A 19,991-nucleotide genomic window follows, 5' to 3' on the forward strand; every position below is an offset into this window, starting at 1 on the left:
TAAATGGGTTGATTGCATTTTACCCCCTATAAAAATATTAATAAGCATAAAACCCCTATAAACACTACAAAAATATAATTTATTTTCTATATTTTAAAAATTATAATAAATCAATATTATCTATCGCAGTCAATCGTACTTGTACTCGCAAGCAGTGATGCCCACCCCGGACCTGAGACCCGCCCCACCTCCTTAAAAATCCACCCTCACGGGCCCACCCCACCCAATTTAAAATTCTAATTTTTAAATTAAGTAAATAAATTTAAATTTAATAATTTAATATAGTTTTTTTTGTGGAAATCGAGGTTGGTCCGATATAAAACCCATAATCTATCTCGGACCCAACCATGTCCAATATTTCAGAACACGAACCAATCCCAAATCCGATAATATGAATACAAAACCCATTCCATTTGGGAAGGATCCGCCCAGAAAATCGGATCCAATTACCATCCCTACAAGCAAGCAAGAGTAGGTATAGATTCCTTTTGACAGCTTGCAATCACTCCTAAAAATGTTAAAAACTTTTTATTACAAAATAAGTGAAAGAATAGAATGTCCAAACACCCCCCACCTTCATAGAAACTCCCATGCAATGTTCCAATCTTTGGTAGATTAGATTCAAGCCAAAAGCCCTCTGCACATATCATTTTAAATTACAATAAAAAAAAAAAAAAAAGGAACAGCTACACTTCCCTAATTAGAATCTTCCTCACATACAAATTATTGAGATTTCATCTTTTGAGGGATTCATTGTTATAAATAAATAATAATAATTGAAATGAGCTTTCTTATATTTAACATAATTATGAATATTTTTTGTTATTTAAAAACTTATCAGTACTCCCCTGACGTCATCTAATTATTTGGTGGAGGCGTAAAATCGTCAATTTTGTCTTTGTTAGAACTTTTTCTTTTTCAAAGAAATTAAAAAATAAAATGGACGATGTGAATGTATTTTTTTAAAAAATATTGTTCACTTAATCCATCAAAATATCTTATACAATTCTAAAAAAATATTTATAATTATAGTAAATTTCAGAGTCGTAATATAAAAAAAAAACCCATCAATTTATTTGAATAATTCTTAATTCATATGAGTGAATAAAGGGGAAAAATGTTTGAAAAGTAGTTTAAAATTTTTTAAATTCCATTTCCAATTGTTCTAATTCATTTATTATTATCATTATTATTATTTTTCATCTCATCAAAATTCTTAAATCAAAGGGTAAATTGCATTGACACCCCTGAAATTACATTTAATTACAAATACATTCTTCAGAATTTTAGTTGTATTTACAAGTATACCCCTGTTAAATTGTAAAATTTTATAAAACACTTTTCTAAAGAGTGTACTTATAAGAAAAAAATCAAAATATTTATAGAATTAAATATAATTTTATGAAATATGGGTATAATTTATCCTAAATCAAATGGAGGAGGGCCATAGTCCATATTGGAGTGTGATGATTCCAGCTAGACTGCTTTGTCTACATGTGTTGTAGTTTATTGGGACATACATCAGCCCTCTTTTTTTATTATTAGGGACACAGAAACATGAAATCATTTCTTCCACATAAATCAAACATTTTATAATAATACTAATTAATGTCAACCAAAGATTAAATTTGTTTTTGTGGTCTTGACTTAGCAATAAAGTTGAAATATTTATTTATTTATTTGAGGACTTAAATGCCAAATTGAAGTTTGGTAGAGATAACCTCAGCTCCCAAGTAAAGTGCAATTTTACTTTAAAATATTTTATATCTCTTTTACTCCATTTAATGTACATGCGACCATGCGTATGAAAAGAAAATCACGTATTTTTATTTGAAAAAAGATTTTTTTACACCTAGTATGCATATGTTGATGCAATAGAAGATGTAATAAGATTTAGGGATAATTAAACGGTCTTTTTTGAGGTTGGTGTAATTACAGATAAACTCCCTGTGGTTTGAGAAATTATATTTGGTGACCCTGATGTTTGTTTCGTATTTTGGATATAAAGCTTATACTTTTGAATAACTGAACTAAATTGATTCAAAAATCAAAGTGATTAACAACTCTATATGTAGGTGGAATTATCTGAATTTGAGAAATAGATTTAGAAAAAAGTTTCCAGATAACTTCAAATTTGAAATCCATAAATATAGTCCAAGAGTTTGGTTTGTAATATTAAATTATCTAAATATATTATTATAAATTTAAATTTTTTAATTTGAAATCTATCAATAAAATAAAAAAGAAAAAAAAAGAAAAGGTCAAAAATCATGTGATGCATGAGGAAGCTCCACAATTCTACTAACTCACACAAAATTTACCACCAATTTGAAAGACAGCCACCAAATCTCAACCCTATAAATACCCCACCACCACCTCTTCCCATTTCCCCCTCCCCCTCCTCCACCTCTCTTCCACCCTTCAATTCAAGCCCACAATGGATCAGCATCGCCCCACTGCAACCCAGTTTGTAATAGAATCCTCTGATGCAGAATCCATGGCTAAGTCTATGAACCTTCCCTCCGTTCTCCACCTCCTCCCCCACCTCGTCCACTCTGCGCAGTCCTTAGCCCGCCCCCCCATCTCCAACTTCCACGTCGGGGCTGTCGGTCTTGGCTCCGACGGACGCGTCTTTTTTGGCGTCAATCTCGAATTCCTTGGTCTGCCCCTCCACCATTCGGTACACGCGGAGCAGTTTCTTCTCACCAATCTTGCCATCCACCGCTGCCCCCGCCTCCTGTCCGTCGCAGTATCCGCCGCCCCCTGCGGGCACTGCCGCCAGTTCTTCCAGGAATTGCGTCACTCCTCCTCCCTACAAATCCTCGTCACAGGAGAAGAAAATTGTGATCAAAATCATGACCGTGTGGAAAGCCTTGAAAAGAACTCTCCCGATTTTAAGCCCTTATCCAAATTTCTGCCGAATCCATTTGGCCCGCATGATTTGCTCGATGGGGGAACTCCGCTTCTGCTTGAGCAGCATGACAATGGGTTGGATCTCTTACCCCAACATGATTCATACGTAGACGATAATTCCAGAATCACTAGCAATGGGGATGAGAATTGTGGTAACTTAAGCAATGGGAATTGCGGAAAATACGAAAAGAATGAGACCCTCTTGAGGGAAGCAGCGCTGGAAGCTGCAAACAGTGCACATGCTCCATACAGTGGGTGCCCATCAGGGGTGGCATTGATGGATTGTGAAGGAAAGTTGTATAAGGGATCTTACGTCGAGTCTGCAGCTTATAATCCAAGTTTTGGACCAGTGCAAGCGGCATTGGTGGCATATGTGGCCAGAGGCGGCGGTGGTTATGAGAGGATTGTGGCGGCAGCACTGGTGGAGAAGGAAGGGGGTAAGGTGAGGCAGGCAGATACAGCAAGGTTATTACTGAAGGCAGTTTCGCCTAAGTGTGAGTTTTCGGCGTTCTACTGTCATTAAGCTGGAAATGTATGTAAAAAGGTTTCTGCCCGGTCCTGGTTCAAATTAATCGGTCTTACATTGAATTGTTCGCAACTGTAGATTTGATCCTGCAAATTATAGTGATGAATGAATAAGTGCCATTCTCTGCTACAGACTTCCAATTTGCCCTTTGCACTAATCATCAATTACAGGTAGTCGTTGAAATGACTATAACCTGTTTTCTGCCAAATTTCTTGCATTCTAATGTGCAGCTATTTTTGTATCCTAACCTGAGTGGTTTCACTGAGCATGATAATTACAAAGCAATTTGTGCTGAAAAAGGGCGGTCTGAAAACATTCTAGTTGTTAATCTATGATCACTTGTAATTCTAGACAAATGGACATCGTTCTTTTTCTTGCATTATAAAAGCATGGTTTGAGTGTTTGTTGACTGATAATGATGTTCATTCTGGGATCATCACAACTTAAAGAGTCCTAATTGCTTTGCAATTTGACGTATTTCCCCTGCTTCAAGTGGATAGCTGTTCTGGTTCTTTGATTATCTTTTTCTCTTTTTCACTTTTACACATTTCAGTTCTTTTGATTGGAGAAAGAGGCGTCAAACGGGGCATAATTAATTTTGTTGCCGGATTAGGATTACTCGCCATACAGTTCTTGTATAGTGCATGCACAGTTCAATTGTAGTTGCTTTGTGGTTGAGCATTCTGAGTTGTAATCCATTTTTGTGCACTTTTTTAAAGTCATTTTATCTGTTTCATTGAGTGGCAAAGTTCCCCACCTTTTCATCTATGCTAAGGATAAAGCAGCATTAGGCAATCTCAGTCAATTATTGCCTTGGCTTCTTGCAATTATGCTGTGTTATATAGAATTCAACAGGGTTTCATGATGGGACCAACATATAAACGATTATAGGGAGCTTGTATTACATTTCCTTTACCAGCTGACCTGCTTTAAGCAACAGAATGCATGCAATAAATCAAAGACAGATTATGCTTTACATTATTTGAAGTTTAAGATAACATTTTCGTTGATTCTGCGTTTGAAGCCTTATCTGTAATAAGCTTTAGGTGGATCCCAAGTGCGGCATCATATCAATGCAACAACGGAAGAAAGAAAAAAGAAAATGCGATCTTTTGCCCTTACATGATGAAAGTTTTATCTGATTCTTCATTCTTATTCTCATTCTGTTATCTTACTTTCCCTATGGAGAAAAGAGGAGGTGGGGTCTGTGATCTACATCTCCAACACTAAGTATCATTCTTGATCATGTGAAAATATTGAGAGCTCTGCTTGCTATGGTTCTGGATAGAGAATTGCAGGGGCATCTATTCAACTGACTCTGCTTTTGATGTGATTTGCCACTAGATTCCAGCGTATTTCTTATCTGAGTTTCAGTCCCTTATATTCATTCTGGATTTATGCTATGCAACACTTTGTATGAAACAGCCTCCATACTCAACTTTAATTGTGCACCAAATTTGAGTGGTGCGTGCAATGCAAGACTCTTTATTCACAACATTATTGCTTCTAAGCTCACTATATTACTTGTAAAATGTGGAAACTTCATAATAACTTCGAAGTGTTTGATAAAGTTTTCGAAAATGAGGTTGTAAGCTCCCAGAATAAGGTGTCGGAATCTTGCAAGTTTCTTTATTAAAAGAGTACAAAAATTTTAATTTATTTAAAAAATTAAAAATGTGTTTTTTCATGATTTAATCATATTAAAATATACTAAAATTATTACAACTGATATTTTTCTGAGCTTCATGAGTTTATTTCGTACGAGCACTTTAATAACTTAATTTTAAAAGTAAAATCAAAAAACATTTTATAAGATGCAATACTTAGCAATACGTGTCAAATGAACTTAGTAGATCTTTTCTCTTAAGAGTTTGAATCAAGGGTTCTTAATAAAATTCTAAAATAACTAATTATGATGTTAGATTATGCTTATCGTGTATGAATAATCAACACATCATGAATGTGGAATTGGATAAATTCTTTTTTTTTTTTATTTAAATGTTTAAAGGAGGAATTGCAATTGCCCAAAACTTACTCTTAATCTGATTTGTATTCTTGAATTGATTGACCTTCTCTCTTCCTATCTTTACAAGGGACCTCTCTTTTGTCTTTTTCTTATGTAGACAGAGGGCTTGAGTGTGTTGTTCGAGCAGGCTGAGGTTGATGGCACTATTGGTGGAATTGGAATTTGTCGGGCAGCCTCCAAGATTTCACATCTTCTGTTTGCCGACGACACATTCATTTGTTGCCATGCCACACATCCCTCTCAATTAAGAGATGTGTTGAGTGGGTGGCTTGGTATCTGTAGTGCTAACTGCTAAACATCATGAGAAGTAGCCGGGGTTGCCGTCAGTGGTGGGCTGATCGAGGAAAGCCGGTCTTTGCCTCCATTCCAAACCAGCATACAAGGATGGTCCAAGAAAACATTGTACCAAGCGGGAAAAGAACTGCTCATGAAGGCTTGGAAATTGGAATTACTCATTTTTTGGGTCCAATAACGAGTCAGCCCATCTAGTACCGGGCTGGCCTAAACGTTAGTAAACAACCGATTACAAAGGATTGATTCATCAATGCTTTCTTTTTCACAAGTGCTGAGGGCATTTTTCTTTGCCAAACGTATCTGAGGCAGGCCCTTGAATCTTGATGCAATGGTGCAGAAAATTTGGACCTCTCCAGGACCTATATGGACGATCCGGAGAATTCGACTAATATAATTCAAAATTATCCCATCAAATTTAACAGGCCTATGGATTTCTTATTTCTGTTTGTAATCTTCGGAATTAATTTAGCACTTATTCCAAGTATTTTTCGATCATTTAACACCCATTTTGAGTACAGAAAAGCTTTTTTATCGGTAAATATAAAGAGTACAGAAAAGCTGCGCTGCCATCATGATGATGAAGACGGCGAGTGAGACGAGGTGCACACGATTAGGCTGGACAATAGCAAAATTTCCAGTCATCCAGTTTACGTTTTTAGCCACTTTCTGTACACGACTCTTATCCAGCAAAAACATAATAAGAACGCCGTCTACTTAAGTTACACAAACTAGCAAGTTGGTGGTCGTTCCATGAAGGGTTGTGTTATCTAGTTAAAACAAGAATCAAGTACACTCTCTTCAAAAACAAAAATCACGACCCGGTTGACATTCATGAGCTTCATAAGACAAAGATTGTAAGTGGCGTTAGGAATCAAGGCAGCGATTCTTGGTCAGCCCAAGGACAAGTATGATGCTTAACAAATCCTGGAGTTTAATATCAAGTGCCTCGATCAATGAGCATGTTTTATATGTACACAGTATGCATCAAAAGGAACCAAGCAGAAACAGCTACTAGGTTTTTGCTTCAACTCTCCTTGATGAATGGAGGAACATCACCCCTCATAACCCTCCAAGGCCCACCATAAAACTTTGGCTTCATTAAGGGCACAGCTTCTCCAGGGTGATCTTCCCAATATTTCTCCTGAAAAACGATTCCAGGACATAATTAAACATTGCAGAAAAATAAATTCCAATGAGCTGCTAAGCACAACCAATCGTTTCTAGTGGAAATGAGTGCCAGCTTCCTTGGCAAATGCAGAGCAATTGGCTCCAAGAGAAAATTCAGATCTTAAAGACAGAATGACCAAGCATTCTATCCGAGGGATACCCCCATTAAATCATGCTAGGAGATTCATTGGGAAAGTGCAAGAGTATGCTGACAGGATTCAATCACGATTTGGGCTCCCAAATAAATATTATAGGCCTTTGAATCAATTCATTCCAAAATCCTTTTTTGTTCTGTGAATATAATAGTACTTCAGTAATTAGGTATTAGAATTGGCAAATGCATCGGTCTAAAACAATTACTTGATAGAGGAAATTTTTGGAGAAGCCTCTTATACTCAAGAACCATTCTTTCATATGCTTTCCCAGCACATGAAGGCAACCTGTGGGCTAGAGATCGTAAGGCATGCATGAAACGAATTGGAAGAACAATGTTGCCAATAAACTTCTAGCTGAAAACATATACGATGATCAAATTATAAGCCTTCAGAAAATATGAGAGAATTAAATGGTCATAAACTTATAATAGAAAATATAGGCCATTCAAGTTTTAACAACAGAGCATGAATACACACATTGAGAACATACTAATAAAAGTCAAAAGTGGCTAATAGAAAATAAAGAAAGGCTAGATCGGCAGAAATGGAAGTTTGAAAAAGATAAGAAGAGCCTGATTCAATGCAATTCTAAAAGGAATAGCAGTTGAGCATAGCATCAAAACAAATTGAAGAAGTCCTAATTGAAGTTGTGCTCTGGTCGAACAAGGAACATGTGATTAAATAACTCAAATATTGTCAGAATCATTCTTGATCTTCTGTTTAGGGCCCAAAAGATGCACAATGCCCGGTGCAGATAAATTATTTCCTAGATATATCTGACTGCCTGTACTGTCAAACAGCAACCTTTCCCCAGAACAAAGAAAATCCAGAGCAAACAAATAAGCAAAATCCAGTTTCCATCACAAAACAGGCTGCAAGAAAATCAGATTACCTTGTAGAGTTGCTCGGTGATTGCAGCGCCAATAACCCCCGTATAAAAAGCACAGATGTAGATGGTGACTAAGGGAGTAAAGGATTTGGGTCGTCTGTAAGGCTCAATCATGTCCCAGAGAAGTGTCTTCTCCCACTTTGTGTGCAGATAATCTGCGTATTTCCTCCACAGATAGCTTGCCATTCTTCGTTCTCGACACCAACTCTCTCTACCCTGAAACTGAGCTGTCTCAAAGCAATCAACCTAAAAGCTTCCAACAGCCAAAACAGAAGGGGCACATAACAGGAAACAGAAATCTTTAAGCAAATCAAATGAGCATTTAAACAAACAGGTAACATGCATTACTAGCAGCCACTTCAGATGGGCATCACAAGCACCCAATCTGTTTCAAGAATCAGTCAGGCACTTCAACAAACACGTAATTTGCATGAGAGGCAGCTAAAACCAGCGAATAATCAAACATCCCTAAGTTGAATTCCAGAAATGTTAAATGTCCAAAAGAGTGGAGATCAGTACCTTTGGATTGTGAGGATTGAATTCAGAAATAAGAACTTACTACACTGAATCAAACTTAAGGGGCCAAGTTTATTAAGGGCAGAATTCCTTCCCTTTCTCCCCAATGTGTACTCTGGAGTGGTGAAGTACTCCCCACCAAAACACGACTTACAAAACTTTTGAATTGTAAGTCACTGCACGAGTTTTTCTATGCTACGCCCAATTATATTTTGTGAAATATTGATAGATTTTAATTTATTTTTAAAATAAAATTAAGGGAGTGTTTGGTTCAGATTCAAAAAAGCGTTTTTCCAATTTCTAATTAAAAATAAATAATTGTGGTGTTTGGAATGTCAGTTTCTACTTTTAGAACTATTACGAAAAATAATTTTTTAAGCCGAAAGTTAGAAACACCTTAAGAGGTATTTTCAGCTGCTTTGGCTTTTCTGCAATAAATTTAATTTTTTTTGGACTAGTTTGTCCTTATTATAATAATATTAATTTAAGTTTCTTTTTAATTTATTTCTAAAATTGCTCATCTAAAGTTGATGTTAGAGTTTTTAAATAATTTGAATAATATAATATTTTTTAAATTTTATAATTTCACATATTTAATATTTTAGATTTTTTATTTTTTATTTTCTATATTATCTGAGATTATTCCAATATCATACAAAAATATAAATTAAATTGCTTGGTTAGAAAATATATATTTTTTGGCAAATATGTAAATTTATTTATTGTGTATGAATGGACAATTATAATACTTAGTGGGAAGCATCATTGCAGTGAACATCCAATTTTCTATAAGTATTCAATATTTTAATAATATAATGACAATAAGAAAAATGAGATATACTAATTAAAATAAAATTTATTCTTTTTTGAGAAAAAACAATTATTAACAAAAGACAACGCAAATATTAATTAAAAAAATAGTATCTTTTTAACACATAGGGACAAAATATTTTTAATTAATTAAACTTGTTTCAAATTTGTTTCCCAAAATACTACCCTATTTATCTTTTATTTGTTTCTCACTTTTTTTACAAACAACGCCTACTTTTTTATTTTGCTGCAGTTAGGGGTGCCGACGGGCCGAACTCGGCCAAAAATCTGAGCTCGAGCTCGATTAACACGAGTCGACCTTGAGCTCGCAAATGGAAAGCTTGATCGACAAACACATTCTAGAAAAGTTAAACACAAAATTAGCTAGATATCACACAATGTCAAGATACAGTATTATATGCATACACAATAAAAGAAAACTAGAGACATAGACGAGTGGATGATACTCAGAAGGATCCATTGGTTTCTATAATCATAGAGGAAAACTCCCCTCATATGGCGAATTTTGAAATAAATGCATTTTGTTGTAGTGGATATCGAAATTATAACGATAAAATTCATATGCATTATATTAAATATTTATTTATAAAAAAAATTATCAAAATATACTAAATTATTGATTAAGTTTGATCTAAAATATAAACTAAAATACCATATCAATATCATCTAAGATTAAAATATAAAATATTAACTAATAATAATTCTAATTTATGGTGAAATTTAAATATTTATTTACAAAAAAAAAAATCAAAACTTACTAAATTATTGTTTAAACTTGTTTGCAAACAGTATAAACAAAAATACCGTATTTTATTATTACGTAATATTTTAACGAGGTTTGACGGAAAAAATGGTTGTGTATTATGAAAATTAGGTCCGACAGTGGGAGTTCCTAGTATGTTAATGTCGATATCCAAGTCGAATAATAAAGTACTTGAAATTTTCTCTTAACATAGTAATATAGCCAGAAATGAATCCAACTCCACCCAGTGGAATATCGCTGTTTACAACACGGCCACAAGCCTATACAAAGAATGCAGTAGGAGACATTGTTAGATTCCGTTTTCCACTAGAAATCGCTACTATTATACAAAATCACTCATCGATTCTTGCTATATTTGAGTCCTGTATAGCACAAACGCACCAATATTGACAAATTCTTCAACTGTAAAGTGTTATGTTGCAGATGATTCGGCTTGCTTCTCCTTCGGGGGAGAGAGGCTTTCAAGGGTGAGATCGCCAATGCCTCTAGGGGGACCGATGCTGCAGCGAGCTGTGTTGTGTAATTCGATGGCGTCTTTTATTTTCTGAAACTGCAACAAGTTTTTCGACTATAAGGATTTGCATTCGTTTCTATGTGTATGTGAAAAGGGCTCTAGTAAAAACTCAAACGTTTAGGACAATGATTTGCATGAGTTCTAAGCAGATTTCATAGGCAATAATTCAACTACAAGATTATTGATTATGCTTACAAGAGAATACAAAGAAATGTTACGCAGAGAAGACTGACTTACTTTGGCAAGGGAACAAGAAAAGGAATCGAGCAGTCCTTCTGCTCCACGGTAGAAGTGGAAATAAGGGAGAACCTTTACATTCAAACTCTTGCACATGGGCTTGTTTTCATCAAAATTGACTTTCAAGAACAAAATCTCTGGATGTTCCACTGCTGTTCTGCAGAGCTGATTATAGGGAAAAGGATTGCAGTACTATAAGTAATTAGAAAATCAATGTAATATATAAGTCGTTAAAGAAAGCAACAAGCGATCTATTTGCATGCATTAATTCAAGTTGTGCTAACATAAGGATGCGTGCAGACTGAAAAGCGACGATGTTAGGATTTTCCTAATGTGACACTTAAGGCACAACTAAGATTAGTTTTTTACCCTGAATTTCAAAGCATTTCAATAAACACGTCCCCTTTTGATATGTAAACATTCTGACTTAAAAGTTGCCATTCTTACTTGAGTCGTTTTACTTTGGTAAGGAATGATTTCCAAAGGCAGGAGAGCAGCTACTTATTACATACATCCTTTGCACTACCTAAATTGGCATAAGAAACCAAATAGAGCGAATCTATAGGATCATACATTATTAACAAGTCTTGGTGCAATATTTTTGATAGCTCATGGATAAACTGGGCAGCAAATAACATAACATCTGGTAGGTGATTGCACCGTAAAAGTGATGGGCGAAACAAGAAAATTCAGCACAATGAAAAAATTAATCCGTAAAGTAAATATCTGAATTTCCCACGATTCGAGCAAAGGAATCTCTAGCTAAAACATTTTAGCCATCAATTGCTAATACTCCTTCAACCATAAGACTTTGAACTACAAAAGAAGTTAGTTTTGTTTCACAAGACAGTATCAGAAACTTCAACAATTAAGAAAGTGAGCATGAATTTCAAAGAGATGCTATATCATGGACGATTTACCTTTCTGAAGCCTATTCTATCATTCAACTAATGATGCTTCAGAGTAGAGTAAAAATAATGGAAAATAAACTTTACCTTGGGAAATAGTGCTCGGCAAGAAGCACACCATGTTCCATAGAACTCAACAATAACTAGCTTATCTCCAGCCTCACTCAACGCATTCAAGAATTCTTGTGTGGAGTGAATGTCTATCATATTTGGGCCTGCATTTTTTTCCCACCACTTGGGTTGCTCAGTCTCAGTAAGAGTTGCATGCATCTGATACCACGCACCAGCAGAAAGAGTCATCAATAACCTCAAGAAAGATTTAACCAAAACTTTGACAGAATGATAGCCCACCATACATCACATATTATTTCTTACAGCACTATTCAACAGATAGAAAAACAACATGAGATATTAGTTCCTGTATCCTCATGATAGAGACAAATAGCAACACAGACCATAAGAGGCACAGTATGTTCCTGTGCAAATTAGCAGTCGGTAAAACATCTTCTCTGAAAAATCCACACTATCCAGATAGCCCTGAGCATTTTATAATTGATGCCATATTGTCTGCAACTATAGCGCCACAAAATACCAGACAAAAATTTCCCGAAGCAAGCTGCTTCTCCATAATTAAATATGTAGTAGAGAAGGCACACATTTATGAACATTGCAGAATCAGAATAGAGTAAATGACTAACATCACGTGTGTACAAGACCGAGACAATTTATGCAGCACAAGCAGATTTTAAGAGAATCAAAAAAGGAGTTCATCATTTTTATCACATCTAAAAGATCAAATAAACACTATTACAATAGTTCAGTCTATAATAGATGTATATTTGAGCCAAGACATAATGGGAAGGACTTCTGCTCTAGAGAACTCCACACTGGAAGCAAATTGCATGAGGATTTATAATCATCTGCGGAATTTCACAATGCAAAGTTGGTTTCTAAGAATTATTTGATAGGGAAACATGCAACAACACCAAGACAAAATTAGGGTTAATGCAGTGAACATATACTTATTAAAGCACCAATGTTGATAGACAGTTAAAAGTTCTCTGGGGCTGTTGAATATGCAAAACATTTGTTAGCTCCTCTGGTTGAAAAGATGATGACCTGGCTTTTGTTAAGTTTCAATATACATACAGCAAAAGGTAATGGCTTTTGAATTATTAATCTTTCTTGATTCATTTCCACATTCTAGGCGCATATATTGCAGATGAGGGGAAATAAAGAGAAGACGAAGAAGCGAGAGGCACACATAAAATTTTACAAATCTAGCAAGTAATCTATCAAATAAAGGCATGATTACAGTCTAACTTGCAAGTTCAATTACATAAGGCATTAAATCGTAAGCTGCAACTCTTTCTTAAACTGTACATATCAATAACTATGTAGCAATCACATAAAGTTAACTGTAGGAACAGTTATACAAAAAGAGAAAAGAAAAAGCACAAGCAAGATTTGTGATTTTCAGATCCAACTTGAATTTAGAAAAAGTAAATTATATTTATCAAGACAATATATCGGAAGATCTTTTGGTGGACTTCAGGAGTGTAGCCATTATTTAAGCTGCATTCATATAATGCAGATGTCAATCAAAACCAATAAGATTATAACTATGTGGGTACATGCTCTTTAAATTAAACAACTAATGGTTTTAAGTACATGGTATAACACTTTGCATTACCACATTTCAGATAATGGTGCAGCTAGTTGAGTGTCGTGATATTCAAGAATTCATCAAGATTTGGCATTTGAAAATATTAACTACAAAATATCAGTCACATTACATTCTTGGTATTTGAGAAAGTTACACAGGAAATGATCTAAAGGACCGCAAAAAACGGATAGCTAGCCATGTATTCCCAGCATCAGCATAACTAAACAATAATGAGATTAAGAAGACAACATGAACTATTCAGGTCTTAAAAGATCTCCAAAACTGTAACTTCCAAACCATATATAGTACACAACAGACACAAAAGCATATTCCATGTTAAAATCGAAAAGATACTCCTAGGTTTTTAATGAAGTTCTTTGATTCTATACTTTCATCATTGTTTTTCCTATCACCATCGACACTGTTGTAAAAATGTTCAAAATGATTGCTAAATTGCCAATACATTCACATGATATCCGTGCTTTCTTCTTCTTTTTATATTATTTGGGTGTGTGGCGTGCGTGTGTAAAGCTGAAGCATCTAACAAGTATACACAGATCATATTACGAAGCCACAGTTGACAAAACTCAAGCAACCTGCATTACTATAGAATCTTTGCTTAAAGTACCAACCATCAGAAGGTATTTATTCGCCTAGCTCATGACTGAGGTTTTTTACAAGAGCGAACTACATAGAACTGCATACTAAATCTCTCATAAAACTCCCTAAAATCCCCAATATAAAATCCAATATTTTACAATTACTGAATTTTCCAACTTCCAACATTAAACTACTTGTGAACCTGTTATCCAATTTTCTCATCCAAACTAGAATCAAATTTACTAAATACACGAGAAGGAAACAACAAAGCAAATCAAAAGCTTCAAAGCAAACAGTTCTTGAGTGGGTTCTCGTACAGCCTCAGCAAATAAAAATCACTGATTACCAAATTATACCTAGACCCAAGTCAAAAGACCAAGAAAAGTTAAAAACCAAAAGTCGGTATCTTCACCTTGGAAGATGCAAATCGCTTGCGGGGTCTGAAAACAATTGGAGAAGTAAAATCACAACCAACACAAGAAACATCTGAAACAGAAAGCACCCTTCTTTGCAGTCCATGAAGGGGAGGAAAAGCCCGTTGAGAAGAATTGAAATTGGAAGAGAGCCAAGTTAACATTGACGATGAAGACGACCTCATAGAGTTGCAAGAAAACTTAATCACATCAGCCATTACACAAACCCACACACACAGAAGAGATTATCCAAACAACCCTTTTCGTTTTCCTAATTCAACCCCTTCGGCAGGAGCGTATTTGGAATCGGGTATCTGCAGAAAAGATAGCAGTATTTTTCTTCGATTTTACTTAGAAAAGTTGATGAATTCTTGTATGTACATATACACAGAGGGAGAGGGGGAGAGAGAGAGAGGATCTGTTGCATCAAATGGAGAAGGAAACAACAAGGAAAGCCAATTGGGCTTAGATTTTTGTTGGTCCCTGACGCAGTTACACACTTCAGAGTGAGTTTCTGGAGAAAAACAGAGAGTGTGAACAGCAACACTCGATACTCCAACAGAAGAAATTGTGTGAAGGAGAATGTACCATGGAACCAAAACGCCTAAAACAACATTTTCGTTTTTCTTTTTTTATTTTTTTAAAGCATAAATTACATCCCACGCCTGTTAAAATTACTCTTAATTATATAAATTCTTTTTTTTTAAATATTTATTAGTACGTTATTTCTACATTCATATAATAAATAATTTTTTATATTTTAAAGTATATTATAAATAAAAATGAAATATATAATCAACGGATCATATTTAAAAAAGAAGAAAGAAAAACAAATTATCTTAAGGTATTAACAACACAATTAATGAATTGATGTGGTGATGTTAGAACAACGTGGGGTCACTTTTATGGAATAAATATGTAGTTGCAATTAATTTTTTAAATTATCTAATTAGAAACTTAATTGGCATATTTGAAAATTATGCAGCACTGTCATTAATTATCTTATTAAAACGTAGAAGGTCTTTTATTTTTTATATTAGTATAAATATTTTAAATAAGAATAAAATATATAAACCAACACATCACACTTAAAAAAAAAAAGAAAAAAAAGAAAATTAATTTAAGGTATTCTCGACAGAACAATTGAGTTAATATAGTGGTGGTAAAATTACATGGTCACTTTTATAAAAAAGAAGAAAGTAATAAAATTATTTTTTCAAAATTATCTAATTAGGAGTATAATTGTCACATCTAAAAATATTCGACTGTGTCGTTAACCACCATTTGTTAATGTAGAATGTCTTTTCTTTTTATATTACTAGTCGTTGTGGCACGTCGTTTTTATATGCATATAATAAATAATTTTTGTCACACTTTAAAAGATAATATATATATATAAGAGTAAAATATATAAATCAATACATTATATTAAAAGAAAAGAAAATTAATTTATCAATTAATCTAAAATCTGGAAAGTTGAATAAACTAGTTATTTGAAGGGCATTTTTTATTTTACAAAAAATTGGCATGGCGGTATCATTAAACACTATTTGTGAGTATGGAGGCTCTTTCCTTTTTATATTAGCATATATTAAAAATTATATGAACACCCTTAAAATTATAATTACAAATACAAGTATATCACTCATATAAGGACAACATTTTACAAATCAAGTCCGTGAGATAAATTATATCACACCCCTCAGAGGGTGTATTTATAATTTTAAAAAGAACTTAGGAATTTGTTAATTAAATATAACTTCAGGGATATCAGTATAATTTTTTTTTAAAATTCACCTGATTATTAGGTTAAATACATTTTGTATTCTTGAAATATGTTTGCAATTGCATTCGCTTCATTTTATGAAGCGAACGAAGTTATATATCTCTTATGATTGTCGATGGTGGTCTTATCAAAAGCTCTAAGTAACAACCAGATACCGGAAAACACTCCCGCGTATTATAAAAGCATTGACATTACCAACTCGGAGTCGGGGGATAGAGGGTGTTTGGCTGAGCTTATTTGTAAAATCTTATAAGTCGTAGATTTTAGAAGATGTTTTTGAGTTCATAAAATGTTTTCAAAAAGAAGCTATTGCAGTGTTCAAATAAAATAAAATTTTGAAACTTACAATACGTTAGTAACGATAAATTTGTAATTAATTTGGAAAGAAAAAATTGTACCAACTTGTTATAAATTTTAAAACGTTTTTTGAAAAGCTTATAAGCTTAGCCGTAATGCCCTCTTATGGGCATTATGTATTTGTGTGTGATAGTAGTAACAGTCAAGCATGTGTATCAAACTGAATTTAGTTATATCAGAACCACTCACTAAAATGATGTAGAATTAGTGCTTACCTCTACTGGAAGGGTCATAGTCATAGAGACAACACACGTTTTCCATATTCAGACACCAGGTGTTACATGCAGCAGATATTACATAATAGTTCGGCAGCGAAAACAACTAGCAAGGGACGAAAAATATCCGTCTATCTATCGTTACACGACAGACCTGTTAACCGGAAAAGTTCATCATCATGGACCTCTAATGTCCTATCCAGGTCTAGTATCTGAGTACAAGTCCATTTCATTGAACGTGTAGTTGTGTTTCAAGTTTCAACGGCTAGGCAAGAGAATGCTCTGTGGGAACGACGTTGTCCCGTTATTAGGAGCTCCTTGAATGTTCAGGATTGTCGTAACCAGGTTGTATATCTGAACATTCTCAAAAGATGGAACTTTCCTGCCCCTGGCAAATTGAGGTCCATGAGCAATAAAGATACTCCTCATGGAAAAAAATGTGTTGTCGTATCCGTGTGCTCCTCCACATTCTTGCCGTCTTGATCTCTTCTGCTCCACCGTGAACCCTTCATCCACCAGCCCTATAATTGGTGGGATTCGATCACTTGCTGAATAATGCAATCTGCCAGGTAACTCCTCCTTGAGAAAAACTCTCAAATATTCACCATTATTTACACTCCCCGACTTCAACCCCTCGTTCATCTTAGCCACAACATCCTTTGACAAATAACCAGGTGGTGGACGAATTGCAAGCAGCGGACTGTAAGATTGAACCCATTCTTTTGGTATGGCAATCCACTTAGCAAGATCATCTAAAAATATCAGTTTTTTATCACAAGTACCAACCATCCCATGATCACCAACCATTATGATATTCACATCCTCAAACACCCCTCGTTCTTCCAAACCCCGGATCAGCCTCCCCATCATTTTATCTATCCCGGCAACAGCTTCAGTGATTTGAGGATCATCAGGGCCAACCTTGTGACCCTGATGATCAGGGTCCTCAAAATACAATGTCATGAACGAAGGGATCTCATCACTAGGCAAATCAAAGTACTTCAAGACAGTATCAACCCTCTCTTCAAAAGGCACAGAACCATTATAAAACATACAATAATCCTTAGGACAATCCCAAGAACCTTTCTTTACCTCAGAGCCTGGCCAAAAATAGGTCGACGCCTTCAAGCCGTGATTTGTCACAGTCTCCCAGAGCGGCTCTCCCAACCACCACTTGGGCTCGTGGCTATGCATAGTGAAGCGATCACCTGATTCAGGATCAGTGAAATAGTTATTGATAATTCCATGGTAAGCAGGGTATAATCCAGTGACAATGGAGTAATGGTTGGGGAAGGTGAGCGTTGGGAACACCGGAATCAATCCCACCTCAGCTTCAGTCCCATTTTTAATCAATCTATTGATATTCGGAGTATCAATCTTGAATTGATACCCGAACCTGAACCCATCCGAGGAAATCAATAGAACAACTGGACTTTTGAGCTTTGCGAGCCTTCTTGAGGCCTCAACAGTGGAATCAAGTTTGACTGATGAGGCTGAGGAATTAGAAGCAGAGAAGAACAAGAAGCCAAAGACAATGGCTGCACAAAGAGCGACTGAAGTCGAGATAACGAGAGAGACGAACAGAACTGTAGCAGTGACCGACTTCGGAGGAGAGTCCGAGGAAGAGTAGTCCCTGTTGAAGGATAACAGCGCTGCGGAGGATGAATTTGCACGTTCATCTTCTTCTTTTGTTGAGATTGGCATTGGGTTCTTTTCTTTTGGGGTTAAGATGGAAACTGAACCAGAACGCATGTCGGGTTCCCAGGATCTGGTTGTGGAGATTCTTGGATTTGGGAGTATTTTCAGGTGAACAAGAGCAGAGATCTTAGATGGGCTGCCGAAGAAATTGATGGGATTGGGGAGAATTAGAGAAAAATGGAGTTTCAAGAATTAGTGCAGAGATTACATTTGAAGGTTGTGTTGTGCATCTCCCGTTCCCCTTCTGCTGCAGTAGAAGGAAAGAGGAGTGAAGAGAGAGAGTTGGTGCGTGGGAAGGTAATCGGGGTGAAGGGAAAGGACAGCAGAGCAGTGATTGGGGAGGCCGAGCCGGAGAGTGTGCTCCAACTCCAATAAGGGTTGCTGGATCTATTTACACCTCACAGAACACTTGGTCCTAAGATATTCTCGTGTCAATTATTGTCTACTTTGAAGGTAATAGTAATATTGTAATAGAGAATAGCGCTTCGTTACAATTTATATTTGGTGGTTTCATTTGACTTCAATTCCATAGTCAAGAGTTGGATTTTCCAGTAGGAAATGATATAAAGTTTTCTTAGCAGTAGCATGACTGACTTGTTTGGTTCGTGTATCATCCTATAAGTTCCGACCACCTTTGATTTGAAATTCTTTTATTGGGTACCACTGTTTTATATTCACATAAAAATAATATCGTTATAGTTCCAATATTAAAAGTAATACGTTACAAACATCACGTGCAACACCATGCGCACAAAGAATAAGGCGTTTGACAAGAATCAGTACTGTAGCAATTGAGTTTCGCGGCAATGACAATCAAAACGACAATACCCCAAATCAATCAACCTCATTGTTGGGTAAGAAAAAAAGAAAAGTATTAGCCTAAAAAGTCATATTCTAAAAAGCATGCATTGCCATAAGAAGCCAAACCAATCAAAACGATCCGGATTCGAACTTGTCAAGTTTCAAATGTCGTTGTTGCATGTGACCATGGAAAAAAAAATTAAAAAATTAAAGTAAAAATACATTGGACCAAAAATATTAGATCGCGTGTCATTACCACAAGAAGGCAAAACAACAAATTTTCTTCCATATATAGTCAAACATTTCCAGCTATTTGTTTGCTTGGATCATATGCTTGATTCACTAAATATCCATATCATAATTGTGATAAAACTATTAATGAGATCATTGAGATTGAGATGTTATTACTCAATATGAAATGGTAAATTATAATTTTAATTTTACCAAATATATAGATTATATCGTTTAATATATTAAAATATAAAAAATTAGTTAAGTAATTAATAATTTTGTCAAGAAACACATTAAAACTAACAACTCAAAATTACCATGAAAATAATTTTCTTTCACAATATGTAATTGTTTGACATTAAAATTTTGAAATAAATTATTAATTAAATGCCCACAAAAATTGATTTTATAATTAGGTTACATATTAAAGTCCATACAATTTGGATTATATATATATATTTAGAATAATAAATTTACAATAAACT

General features: G+C 34.9%; 4 protein-coding genes across 5 annotated transcripts; 1 reads left to right on the forward strand and 3 right to left on the reverse strand.

The window, feature by feature from the left end:
- LOC105173608 (cytidine deaminase 1) lies at positions 2,360-3,572 on the forward strand. Its single transcript, XM_011095415.2, has one exon. The coding sequence runs from the start codon at positions 2,438-2,440 to the stop codon at positions 3,434-3,436; it is 999 nt and encodes a 332-aa protein (XP_011093717.1). The 5' UTR covers positions 2,360-2,437; the 3' UTR covers positions 3,437-3,572.
- On the reverse strand, positions 6,439-8,663 carry LOC105173609 (uncharacterized protein At4g29660). 2 transcript variants are annotated; one of them, XM_011095417.2, is made up of 3 exons: positions 8,490-8,663; positions 7,974-8,197; positions 6,439-6,900 (listed from the first exon to the last, which is right to left on the reverse strand). In XM_011095417.2, the coding sequence occupies exons 2-3, from the start codon at positions 8,154-8,156 to the stop codon at positions 6,784-6,786; spliced, it is 300 nt and encodes a 99-aa protein (XP_011093719.1). In that variant the 5' UTR covers positions 8,157-8,197; positions 8,490-8,663; the 3' UTR covers positions 6,439-6,783. The 2 variants fall into 2 exon arrangements, with proteins under 2 accessions (XP_011093719.1, XP_011093718.1); XM_011095416.2 differs by having other exon boundaries at positions 7,974-8,192; positions 8,490-8,661.
- Positions 10,244-14,998, reverse strand: LOC105173610 (thioredoxin-like 2, chloroplastic). Its single transcript, XM_011095418.2, has 4 exons — positions 14,418-14,998; positions 11,827-12,009; positions 10,832-10,996; positions 10,244-10,630 (listed from the first exon to the last, which is right to left on the reverse strand). The coding sequence occupies exons 1-4, from the start codon at positions 14,634-14,636 to the stop codon at positions 10,493-10,495; spliced, it is 705 nt and encodes a 234-aa protein (XP_011093720.1). The 5' UTR covers positions 14,637-14,998; the 3' UTR covers positions 10,244-10,492.
- LOC105173612 (ectonucleotide pyrophosphatase/phosphodiesterase family member 1) lies at positions 16,800-18,933 on the reverse strand. The gene has a single exon (XM_011095419.2). The coding sequence runs from the start codon at positions 18,526-18,528 to the stop codon at positions 17,035-17,037; it is 1,494 nt and encodes a 497-aa protein (XP_011093721.1). The 5' UTR covers positions 18,529-18,933; the 3' UTR covers positions 16,800-17,034.

This window comes from Sesamum indicum, linkage group LG11 (genome assembly GCF_000512975.1).
Source record: "Sesamum indicum cultivar Zhongzhi No. 13 linkage group LG11, S_indicum_v1.0, whole genome shotgun sequence".
Lineage (NCBI taxonomy): Eukaryota > Viridiplantae > Streptophyta > Magnoliopsida > Lamiales > Pedaliaceae > Sesamum > Sesamum indicum.

Coding starts and splice junctions, on each gene's coding strand:
- LOC105173608 (XM_011095415.2), top strand. CDS start 2,438: ATGGATCAGCATCGCCCCACTGCAACCCAGTTTGTAATAGAATCCTCT.
- LOC105173610 (XM_011095418.2), bottom strand. CDS start 14,636: ATGGCTGATGTGATTAAGTTTTCTTGCAACTCTATGAGGTCGTCTTCA. Junction 10,997..11,826: donor GCCGAGCACTATTTCCCAAG/GTAAAGTTTATT, acceptor CCCTATAATCAG/CTCTGCAGAACAGCAGTGGA. Junction 10,631..10,831: donor TTTCTTGTTCCCTTGCCAAA/GTAAGTCAGTCT, acceptor AACTTGTTGCAG/TTTCAGAAAATAAAAGACGC.
- LOC105173612 (XM_011095419.2), bottom strand. CDS start 18,528: ATGCGTTCTGGTTCAGTTTCCATCTTAACCCCAAAAGAAAAGAACCCA.
- LOC105173609 (XM_011095417.2), bottom strand. CDS start 8,156: ATGGCAAGCTATCTGTGGAGGAAATACGCAGATTATCTGCACACAAAG. Junction 6,901..7,973: donor TCACCGAGCAACTCTACAAG/GTAATCTGATTT, acceptor ATCGTTTTTCAG/GAGAAATATTGGGAAGATCA.